At 37.1% G+C, this 12,160-nt stretch overlaps 1 protein-coding gene across 1 annotated transcript; it reads right to left on the bottom strand.

The window, feature by feature from the left end:
* Positions 1-845: 845 nt before the first annotated feature.
* Positions 846-11,997, bottom strand: LOC140225790 (ATP-dependent RNA helicase DHX8-like). The gene is made up of 8 exons (XM_072305717.1): positions 11,689-11,997; positions 8,402-8,487; positions 7,711-7,910; positions 5,086-7,054; positions 3,864-4,333; positions 3,110-3,313; positions 2,516-2,695; positions 846-1,466 (listed from the first exon to the last, which is right to left on the bottom strand). Exons 1-8 carry the CDS (start codon positions 11,780-11,782, stop codon positions 1,244-1,246), a joined length of 3,426 nt encoding a protein of 1,141 aa, XP_072161818.1. The 5' UTR covers positions 11,783-11,997; the 3' UTR covers positions 846-1,243.
* Positions 11,998-12,160: the final 163 nt, after the last annotated feature.

Genomic DNA, 12,160 nt, shown 5'->3' with positions numbered 1-12,160 from the left:
CCTTTCTCGATTTATGTTTTACATGGAAAACTAAAACGTCGTTTCTTGAAAACTTTTGTGGCTTTTCTTCATTGCGTGTAAGGAATATTCTGTGCAAGTTTGAGCCATGATGTTGTTTTGATCTTCTTTTACAAAATGAAATAGGAGATTTTGAAACACTTCAACTGAGATACGCATTTTTTCAGTTTCAACGTTTATACATATTTTCGCAGCATTAAGTAATAAGTTTCAATGAAATCCAGAAAATAATGTTATATTGTCTACTCACTAGAAATTACGAATCCACCTAACAGACTTCAACATTTCTGCTCTCATTTTATTTTTCGGAGGAAGATTTAAGAAAACTTTACTACCCAAATTTTTAACAAAAAGAGTTAATTACGGAAGTTTTTGGAGGGGATGATTCTCCTCATTTAGCTTCATGAATACTCAAAAAATAATAAAATTGACTCTTTAAGAGTATTTCATAATTAGGATACGATAAATAACGAATTCCAGAAAGACATTTAAATCAAGTTTGCCGGCGCTTTTGCAAATCATTAAAAAAGGTTTATTTTAAAAGCTATTGGCGTCATTGATAATGCAAATGAATATGAATTGAAATTTTTATTCAAATAATTTTAAAACTATCAGAAAGTAGTAGCTACCTGCAGGAGTTGATGGAGATGGGTATCCGCTGGCACAATTCTATACTGAAGGGCTTGCATGTCCCTTGAATCTATTTATTTTTGGAGGGATATAATTTAGGTCAAGTTGATACACTGATGAATTACTTATTGTTGCTGATTTTTTTTTCAATTTCAGATAAAAAAAACTGATCCATTAGATGGAAAAGATAAAATGGATTCAATTTTAAAGATTTATTAACAGATTTACATCGTTTTACACTATTTAGCACTTTTTACAAGGAAAAATTGTAACAGGCAAACAAAAAAGTATGTACTTTACTTTCCACAGGAAAAAGGTTTGATGCTTTATCAGAAATTAGTGTTTCACCTTGGACAAAAAAAGAAGTAAGTTTGAGCAATGCGTAGCTCAATATAATCACAAATAGACACCGTAATCCAGACCACCATCAAGACTGCTCGTCGTTGCAAAAAAGTAAATTAGCAATGATTTTTTTTAAAACAGTTTATCTTCTAGGTCTTCAGTATATTGTTACTCTCATGCTGACAGGTGCTACGCCAAGATAAAAGCAACTGAATAAAAGCAGGTTAGAGTCATTTTTGAGCCTCTCTGGTGATTAATTACGACGCCTGCGAACTCTGGATATCCTCCATGCATTAGGTTCCTCATACTTGTTGTATAACGGCTCCAAACGTTGATTCTTTTTGAACTTGCTGAGTTTAGTTGGGTCAGAAAACCTGAAGAATGCTGGCGCAAATTCCACCAGCCACTTTGGATCAATAGTCGTAACTTCACGCATGTATTCCTTTGTTGTTTGAACCAGCTCATGGTAGATTACCCTGATCAAAGAAAAAAATGATTAATAATAAAGAACCTAAGAGATTTGATGACAAAGATGACTAATTGAGAATTTAAAATAGTGGAGGTGCAGGATCCTGCAGGATAAAATTGCTAATTCAACTTCATTTGTTCTACTGCCAGTGTCAAATAGAATTCACATCTAGTCTGATCAAATCAGATTAAATCTGCTCACTATATATGGACGTGGCCTTGTCCCCAAAATGGAAAAAAATTGAAGATTTGAGCTAGGAAAATTTGGCACAGCAACAAGTCAAAATTTTAAAATTAATCTGTCAAATAATATCAACTAAATACTGAAGTTCCCTCTACTAAATTTGACAACCGAGGTCATTGTTCTCTAGCAATTCATTCATGAGCTACACCATTTTAAATTTTTAACTTTGACTCACCCTGCCTGCTCATTTGCAAATTTAAAAATGATGGGTGGTTTGAACTCAGTAATTCTCTTCCAATCTTACAATTATTTCAAAAATTAGGTTGAGACTGGAGACGGCCGATTTTGGAAGGGGTTCTCAATCCACATTAGTACCAGATTTCTTTAATGCCCTCCCTTTCTACGTAAAAGTATACTACACTGAGATTTTTTACAAAAATTTTTGAGAGCAGATATCGAAGCAGATTTTTTTTGAGAGGCTGACGAAGTTCATACGAAGATAGGTAATATAAGAAGTCCCAAAAAATGTGCATTATATATACATATTTAAGCTGCTATTTCAGCGCACTAGGGTACTCTATGACTCCCAATCTACATCGAAATCTGTCTCTCAAACATCGTCAGGCAAAAGACCCTTCCGATCCCTTCCTCCACTCCCTGCCGCCAATCTTGTGCTGGATGTCCATACTGCTTCTTTCTGAAAAGAATCCAATTGAACACTTCTTTGAGGCACTGACCATCAGCCATTCTTCACACATGTCTATGTCAAACCAATTGCTTCTAAAAAGCAGTTTAATTTTGCTAACATTGATTCGATTTTTAAAGCAATGTTATCTAAGATTCAATATTGAATGAGTTACTTAATTAACTCACCATTCTGGTTGCCGATTAAATAGAGCACTGCTAGGGTGGATGTAGACTACTTGGCTGTCAACTAGTGTCCGGTATCCTTCTTGTGGATCTTTTTTTGCTGCATTACGGTAAAAGCCAGAACACACGGCTTTCTGGACTCGGACAGTATTCTTTCCAGCTGAGACAACATCCAACTTGTGTCTAACAAAATTAAAATTCAATAATGAGAGATCAGAGTAAAAACCATCTTGTTTTAACTTATTGCTATGCACCATTGATGGTGGTACTTATAGAAATGCGACGATATGAAGACTGACAGAATACATTTGATTCTAGAGGTAAGCCTCCCTACAAATCCAAAGTGGAAATATGATTAGATTGAGTGGCTATGAGAACATAAACTGATCTTTAAAAAAATTACAAAGAAAAATATCACTTGAAAAGGCTATGGAAAACCACTATTTACTCTGTTGCAAAAGGACAAAACTTAGATAATTTTTGGTCCTGGACAATTAGGTATAAATTTAAAGGGGTTAAATCCTCCTTCAAAATCACCGAGGTCAAATTACAAGTTTTATTCATTTTGAAATACTTGACATTCAAATAAATACTCACCGGTCCATGATTCCAAGCAACTGTTTGCGGACATCTTGTGCCCTTTTCAGAGTCCGAATTTGCACAAAGTTTTCATAACACCATGCATTGCTAAATTTGTTATTCCGCCATGAATTGTAGACTGATAAAAGAGTTAAATGATCACCCTCTTGTTGATTGAACTTAGCTTTTTTCTGGTCAGCCAAAGCTTGCTTGTCTTTAGGCCTGTCAAAGAAAAAGTAAAACGTGAAAAAGAAAAGATTTTCTTTTCATTCTTGAGAGAAATTTGAGACATTGGTTTCAATAAAATTCATTGATTAATCATTTATTAACCAATTATTAAATTAAACGAAAGAAAAAGAAGAAGTAAAAAAAAAATTTGAAGGTCAGTTAGAACCTGCAAGGTTGAGAGCTGTTAAGGGAAAAGCGCTCAAACGGTTTTGAAGACATGCTGACGAATCATGAAGGAGGAACAATCTTACCCAGAAACTAATTTTAGGCAAAATATATGGAGGGTCGATGCAAACTAAGTATACAATCATAGCAAAAAAATTTGATAAAAGTTAGTTAAAAAATTAACACTTTCTTTATTATTATCACTATGAAGGGGAGACATATATAAAGCAAAAAAATGAAGTCTTGACTAGAATTTTACAAGGCTAGCTCTAAAGCCGAAGTAAGAAAATTGAACATGAGACCAAAAATTTAAACTACTGTCTTTCAGAGGGATTGAATAGTTACTAAACTCAAATGTGAAATGAGCAAAAGAGGCTACCTGTAAAAAACGTTCTGAATGGATAACATGGAGACAACCGTGAGGATTTCATCTGAGCACTGCAGATGAACTGACATGATTAGCATCTTGGACAAATTGGGCTCCAATGGAAACTCAGCCATACGCCGTCCAAGCCTTGTTAACAATCCCTCATCATCTAATGCACTCAATGAATGCAGCTGTTCCAATGCCATGATCAAACTTTCAACTGGTGGCGCATCCATGAAGTCAAAGTGTAGCAGATCATTGATTCCCATTGTTTTCAGCTGGAGGACTGTAGTTGCAAGATTTGTGCGTTGGATTTCTGGCACAGGAGTAGGGAGCATCTCATCACGGTATGCTCGCTCTGTGTACAGACGATAGCACTTTCCAGGGCCAGTTCGTCCTGCACGGCCAGCACGCTGCTTTGCTTGGGCTTGAGAAATAGGAGTTACAACTAGCGAGTCCATTCCAGTTTTTGAATTGTATACCTATTGACAGAAGAAAAAAAATTGATCAGTACTCAAAGCATCTACTGAAAATTTCTGGAAAAATGAAAAATCAGATTCATCCTCTTCCTCCATTTGATACGACTTCTTTCAATCATAAGGTATTTAACAATACAACAACTAATAATTTTTGAAAATAATTAGTTTTAAATCGATGTAATATGAAAATAAACGTGACTCTTCACAGGGAAAGGGACGTGAGTTCAAAGAGGACATTTTTTTAGGAAAGAAAATTTTCTAAAGTTGGGTCAAAACATCAGCATTTAAGTTAGCAATGTACTCCATGTACTTCCACTCACGTGTATCCTGAAGAATACGTTGCTAGAGATATTGTTCAGTTTTGTGCCAACAAAGAGTGTAAAGATGCTTTTAAAAAAATGGTTAAAGAAAATTAAACGTAAAACTTGAGTTATTAAAACTGCTAGTTTTGAACCATTTAGCTTTAGTTTTGTTTGACATGTTTGCAGTGTTCTCTCCACAAATATTTCTAAAACACTCTTTTGAGCTTAGTTTTGAGTTTTCATAAGAGGCGATTTCTAGAATATGTAATGAGGAGAGCATTTTAAGAACGTCATTTCATTTTAAAGTGTTAAAACGCAGGAAGTTAGGGATCTACTTCACAAAATTGTTACAAGGGGGAGGAGTTCAAAATCCAAAGTTAAGCATTTTGTCTTTTAGTAGTGGCCCTTAAGGTGGTTTTCTTTGTAACATACGTGGAAATCAAAATTGCATACCTTTTGTTTCACAAAGCCAGGATCTACTACATAAAATATTCCATCAATTGTTAATGAGGTTTCAGCAATATTGGTTGCGATGACAACTTTCCTTGATCCTGGTGGAGCTGCTTCAAAGATTCTTGTCTGCATTTCACTTGGAAGAGCAGAATAGACAGGTAAGATAATTAGCTCAGGTACATCAGGACCCAATGACTTCATTCGCTCATAAAGTATTTCACAAGCTGAGTCAATTTCCTCTTGTCCTGTCAAAAACAGGAGAATATCACCCGGTGGCTCTCGTAAGTGTATTTGCATGACTGTTATTAATGACGCATCTAGATAGTCTGTTTCTGGTTCCTTGGTGTACAGGACTTCTACTGGGAATGTGCGCCCAGGAATAGTGAAAATAGGGGCTTCAAAAAAGTACGATGAAAACTTAACTGCATCGAGTGTTGCGGATGTAACAATGAGCTTCAACTCCGAGCGTTTTTTCACAGCTTGTTTGAGGAGTCCAAAAAGAACATCAGTGTGTATTGTCCTCTCATGGGCTTCATCTAACATGATTATTGAATAACTTTTCAAGTCTAAATCAACTAGACATTCTCGAAGTAACATACCATCAGTCATATACTTGATGACAGTTTCAGGGCTTGTGCAGTCTTCAAACCGAATCGTGTAACCAACTTCCTGCCCAAGCCGACAACCAAACTCTTCAGCAACTCGTTTGGCAACTGACATAGCAGCAACTCTTCTCGGTTGAGTACATCCAATTTTCCCTCGTGCAGTAAAACCAGCCTCAGCAAGGTACTGCGTGATTTGGGTTGTCTTCCCAGACCCTGTTTCACCAATAACAATTAGAATCTGATTGTCATTAACAGCCTTAATCAACTCATCTTTGAGTTTGTAGATGGGTAGACTTTGCCTCTGTTCAAGGAGAGATAAGTTGGTTTTCATGCCAAAAGAGCTTTTTTTGCCACCTATGATATGTTTTTTCCACTCTGGCAAGTCTTGTGTACTGAGCCCAATTCCACGCATGCTGCTTGTGTTGGGATTTTTGTCTGTTTCAGGAAGAGGATCGATCCAATTTTTATTTTGTCCGGTTGGTTGGGCACTAGTTTCTTGCTCACGCTGAAGCATCTTCTGCTCACGACGCTCTTTTGATAATGCTGACTGCATCATGGCAGCCTGTGCAAGGGACCCGTCCGGGTTTTTGACAATCCTTACAGGACTCAAGTCATGCAGGTTGCGACCATGGCCTTGCAGGAATGGAGGCTCCTCTTCCACCATCTCGATCTCGATGTCCTCATCTTCTGATGCTTCTTTTGGAAGTAAACCAGTGTCTTCATCAAAATCTGGTAGTTCACTCTTATCAATACATGCAGCTGCTAGCATCTGTTTGTACTCCCACTTTTCTGGGGATGAGATCCGAGCAACACGCTGACGACTGTTATCTTCCTCAGCTTCATAGCTATTCTGCAAGTCTAATAGTGTTGTTGGCCTATCCGGATTCCGCAGTGCTGTCTCCTCTTTTTCAACTAGACGAGTAACAGGTTTAACTTCTCTAGTTGGACTTTCGTTCCTGAAATGTTCTCTATGTTTACGGTCTTTGCTCTTGCTTCTACTCCTCTTTTTTTCCCTGACATCTCTCTTGCGATCCTTACTTCTGCTTCTACTTCTGCTTCTTCTTCTGTCTCGATGATCTCTGCTGCGCTCTTTACTTCTACTTCTTCGGTTTTTACGGTCACGACTCCTACTTCGTCTATTGGTGCGATCACGGCTTCTACTCCGCCGCCTATCTCTATGACGATCTCTACTTCTGCTTCTACTCCTTTTTCTTTTATCCCTACGATCTCGACTTGTGCTCCTTCTACTTCTGTCTCTGCTCCTACTTCGTCGATTCTTATCTTTACTTTTATCTTTACGATCCCTACTTCGGCTTCTACCACTTCTTTTCTTGTCTGGTTTTTCATCCTTCACAGTTTGGGTTCTGAAAGAGAGGAAGGAATTATAAGTATTTTCAAGAATAGCAAAACATAATGATTGATAACAATAATTTAAAAGCTATGAAATACCAATTTAAAAACTCCTGTAGTAAAAAAAAAAAAAAAAAAAAAAAAAAAAAAAAAAAAAAAAAAAAACCCTCTACTGTTAGTGTCATACTGTTGCAATTAGACTCGGAGAAAAAAATTATGATCACACTTATAAAATTACATACAGGATCGCATATACATACTTCTCTACTATGAAACTGCAAATGATTCAACCAAAAAGGAAGCTTTGTGTTGTAGCCTGGGCAAAACAAGCCATTTATCATTTACAAAGAGAATTTTAGACATTTTATAAAAAAAAGTTCAGGACCTAACGCTAAATTGAAGAGACCAAACAAGGAAACTTAAAAGACGGAGATAATATTGCACCAAGCCTGAGCATTTTTGAATGAAGAGTTTTCGGAAAGCAACTATAGATGGATAAGTAAATCCCATTTTCAAAAATATAGTTTAATACTGGAATTTCTAGTAGCTTTTACTCTAAACAGAAAACACGCATTGGATAAACTTAGTACCTAGCTGATCAGTATCAAATGAGCGATACGATTTGTAATGAGAGCTTGAGCCTTTCAAAAACAATTGAAACCAAACCTACCCAAAGGATGGTGCCAAAGCTTCAAGAGCAGCCATTGCATCATCAATTTCACTCACATCTTTTCTCTTCACATCATTTTTGATTGCCAAACCGGGGAATTTTTTTGAGAGGGCATCATCATTTCGGATGGATTTCGATTTCTCCTCTGATTTCGGCCGCATGGTGTGGATAATCCGCAGCAAATTTTCCACAAAAGAGTCCTACAAAAACAGTAAAGAAATGACAATTAAAGTATACTAAATCCAATAATGAATATTCAGGCTTAAAGAAGAAAAGAAAATCTAACGGCTCGACTGAGCAGAAAAATGGAAAAATGTATGAGCAAAATTAAACTGCGTCAAACATAAGAAGCTTTGAAAAGAAGAAAACGATGAAAATGAGTGAGACGAAGATGAGAAGATGCATGCGGTCTACAAATGGTGAGCGCATGTTAGTTGTGAACAATGTTCACAAATTCAACATTTTTGATAGTGATTAATCACACTTTCAGAATTCAATTATAGACAATAATTCTTTAAATTTTGTACTGTTCTCCAAATATTTTTCCAAGCTAAATGAAATTGCCGGACCTAGGTAGATGATAGAGAATTGAAAATCCTTGCATTGATGAAGAGAGTATACAATTGACCTATGTAATACAGCCCAACGTTTGAGGGGAGGGGTATGTTAATAGAGTAATATTCATACTTACTTGAAATTCAGCTCCATTTTCTTCAAGTGCTGCCTTGAATGACTTTAAATCTGAATTTTTGTCCGCTAAATCAATGATAAATTCAGCTGAAAAAAGAAAGATAAAATTTTAAAACAGTGACTGAAAGGAGAAATCCTAGTTAGGTAGCTGGGCAACTTTTATGACCTTGACATGTGCAGACCTACTTGGACAGATAAGAAGTACCCACTTTGGGGAAAAATAATTTGGAAGCAATCATACCCAGGTGTCAACGGTTTAAACTGGAAAAGGATCGAGATAGAATTGTGAACTTGAGTGTGTGAGATTTACGATTATAAGGCTACTTTAATTATGAATTCTTTTGGGCTCTAGATTTAGGAATTGACAGTATCACTGAACAAGTGAAACTAGTAACACAACATGGCACTGTAAGAGAATCAGTTGTCAAAGTATCCAAAGAACCTAATTACTTGGATGGATCGTAACTTAAAACTCTGGGCAAACTAGTGATGAGCAAATCCTATGTAGCACTAGAGTCCACGCCACATAAGTGAGCGCATTTATAGACTGTGACAGAGAGATCTGACATCATTTTAGCATGGGTGCATGAAAGAATCAAGATGACAGATCTTCTGTAGCAGTCTAAAAGTGCATTAACTTATTTAACGTGATCTCTAAAATATCACAATGATTTGCTTGGAAAGAATTGAATAGGTATCTTGAGCTACACACAAAGCTCCACTCTAATTTTGACCGGGTATTAATTAGTTTTAGTATCGGCAAAACAGCAGTCGGAATATAAGAATAAAACATCTAATTCTTTTGATGAAACTTTTTTTCATAAAATACACTGATACTTACATAAAGGGTACCAAAAAAAAAAATAAGGAAAATAAGGAAAAAAATAATCTGAAAAAAAGTTCTGGAGTATGCTCAAATTTGATCTTAGGTTGATTCAAGACACTTTATAATTTCACCACACTCTTTTCTGTGTATATATATAAAGTCACTCCTACAATACACTCTGGCGTTCTGCGACACCCAAACGCCACGTATGCCTGTCCTCCCAGAGGTTATCCGGCAACTGACAACGCAACATCTCTTTGTCAACGCCCTGCCGCCGACCCTTTACAGGACGTCCCTGTTGCCTCTTCCTAGATGGTACCCAATGTAAAACTTGTTTGGGCAACCTCTCCTCCGATATTCTTTGCACATGTCCATACCAGCATAACTGCCTAGACATGACGTCAGGCATGATATCTTTTTCAACCGTCATCACCTGGCAAATTCTTTCATTACAGATACGGTCCCGTCTCGAAAAGCCGGCAGATCACCGCCAAAAATCCATTTCAGCACCAAAAATTGCATGCAAAATCATTCCTTTTTTCTGTATCAGCTTGAATTTAGTTTTCCTGTCTCTCTACATCTTCCAATTTTTAACTTAGAATGTAACTTGTGCAGTATGTGAATTTGATACTAACTGTATTTATTTAGTTTGTCCTTGACCCTCTATGACTAGATTTCATTTTGGATTTTGAGGAGCGCAAATCTATGCTATAACTTCTGTAAATACTTTGAGTTCCAATTTTTTTTCTCAATATATCAAAATTTTGGTCGAGTCCATTGCAAATAAGTTTATGCACTTCTAGACAGCGACAGAAGACCTGCCATCTTGCCTCTGGCATCTGCTTAACATGTCAAAATGATGTTAGATGATTTTCTGTCACAGTATGAAAGTGCATAAACTCATTTGGCCAGGAGTCTTTTCATGTTTTAAAAATGAAAACACTGATATAAATTTGCAACATCATGCCACAAAAGAATGATTCTATTTTTAAAAATAAAAAATGTGAAGTAACGCAATCGTTACACCATGCCATAGAGTTAAGATATTTTTTTTTCTCAATAAATGATTAATAAACCTTGGAATAAGTGTAAGTTGAGGAAAAGGCAGCCCTTACTTTTTAGCGAAAATTGACACTGTACTGGGTGACTGAAATGCTAATCTATTTTCAATTTTAAAGTGAAGCACTCCTGATGACCTAGAAACAGATGTGATGGCTTCTATGTTTTCCTATGTGATTGATTGTTAAGGGGTTTTCTTCTATTGACTGGCGGTATCACCGATCACCAAACTGCGTTCTTTCACTCACCGGTCGGTGCTGACGTCACGACCGGAGGAGCCACCGTCGGTGAATGTGGTACCACCAATCTACCGCTCGGAGCACCGGAGATTTCTCCGATACTTTCAATCCACCAGTCCACCGGTGGACAATCTAACCCTACTTCAGCCTAATCTCAGGCCTAAAATAAATAAACAAACAAACGAGAAATCGTGGCTGCCCACTGTTGCTGAGTCTGATTATTCTGTTCTGCATCGTCACTGTACAGTGATGATAGCCTTTGAAATGAATTATGTAATATTTTTTATTGTTATTTTTCCTCATACTTTAATTACTGCAGAAAAGGAGTTAATGCTGGTGAATTGAGTGTATATTTGCACAATTGCAGTATCATTGCTGTAAAGGTTTGTAGAGAGGAAGAAATCCATTTGTTTACATTGGTGGGAAGTGCTTTCTTAAACTCCCGACTGATCGCGGGCAATTTCGTACCAAAATGGCGACCGGTGGAATTCAACCGGTGGTTTCACCAATCAGAAAAAGAAAACCCCTTACAGGGCTTTTTTTTATCGCGGATCAGGGTGGATCACGGTGGAACGTACTGGATCGGGATCCTGAGCGATCCAAGTGTTCCAAGTGATAAAAAAATCCAAACTTGGAATTTGGTTCGATTTGTTATTGTTTTGATTGTTTGGGGACGGCAACTTCCTCGCATTAGGTTAGGATCACAGTGGATTGCGAGCTCGCCCCACCTCGGAAGAGCGATCCAGCGTTCCACTCTGATCCACCTGGAACGCTTGGATCACGCTGAGGAACGGAATAAAAAAATACCGATGTTCCTCGCGATCCGCATAAAAAAAAAGCCCTCTTGTCATTGTAAGTAAATGTGTAAATTAAATAAATAAAATGAAAAACTCCACTTATAGAAGTGGTGAAAATGCATATGGTGGGTCTCAAGAAAAGTAAACTTTTCTGGTTTTGCTTGCAGCAAGCATTGGTTTCTACCTTCGCAGGAAGGTACATAACAGTTGCAGGAAGGTCTCTTAAAAGACGGAGCGCAGTTTTCTATGATAATTTGTCATCAAAAACTTTCAGAGCTTTCTTTTCAAAGATCTTGATCGACTTGTTTAGGGAGGCTAGTAAATGCAGTATGATACAAGTAAATGTAAGAGTGACAATATCAATTACCGAGGTCCTTGTCGTTTAGTCCAAAATGATTTTCCAACTCTGAACATATCTTCGAAACCAGTGATAGATGCTCGAGTTTTCTTACTTCATCCATGTTGAAGTCTTTGACAAAGCTGTCCTTTAAAACTTATAACTACGAAAAATAAGCATTATCCACGTGATTATGACTAAGTAACTTTACCGCATTAAAATTAAATTACATCTTGATAGAAATCCAAATCAGAATTGTGTTGAACGTGACTGAACGTAAGGACGGAAAAGGAAAAGGAGGAAACATACAAACACTAACCTAACCTTATTCCTGTTCAAAACAAACAACGTCCGAAGTGCGACTTATTAGAGGCCCACTGCGCGACTGGTCGGTCGGCACTCGGTGGGCCTCTAAAGTCGCACTGCGGAAAAAAAGGCATTTTTTGGAAGTATCCGTTCTTTCTGAACTCGGCAACCTTCAAGAATCTGAATTTTGAAGAAT

Source organism: Bemisia tabaci, unplaced genomic scaffold (genome assembly GCF_918797505.1).
Source record: "Bemisia tabaci unplaced genomic scaffold, PGI_BMITA_v3".
Classification (NCBI taxonomy): Eukaryota; Metazoa; Arthropoda; class Insecta; order Hemiptera; family Aleyrodidae; genus Bemisia; species Bemisia tabaci.
This window is presented reverse-complemented; position numbering and strand designations above follow the sequence as displayed.

Coding starts and splice junctions, on each gene's coding strand:
- LOC140225790 (XM_072305717.1), bottom strand. CDS start 11,782: ATGGATGAAGTAAGAAAACTCGAGCATCTATCACTGGTTTCGAAGATA. Junction 3,314..3,863: donor ATTCAGAACGTTTTTTACAG/GTAGCCTCTTTT, acceptor TTTCTTTGACAG/GCCTAAAGACAAGCAAGCTT. Junction 1,467..2,515: donor TTTAATCGGCAACCAGAATG/GTGAGTTAATTA, acceptor TTCTTTGATCAG/GGTAATCTACCATGAGCTGG.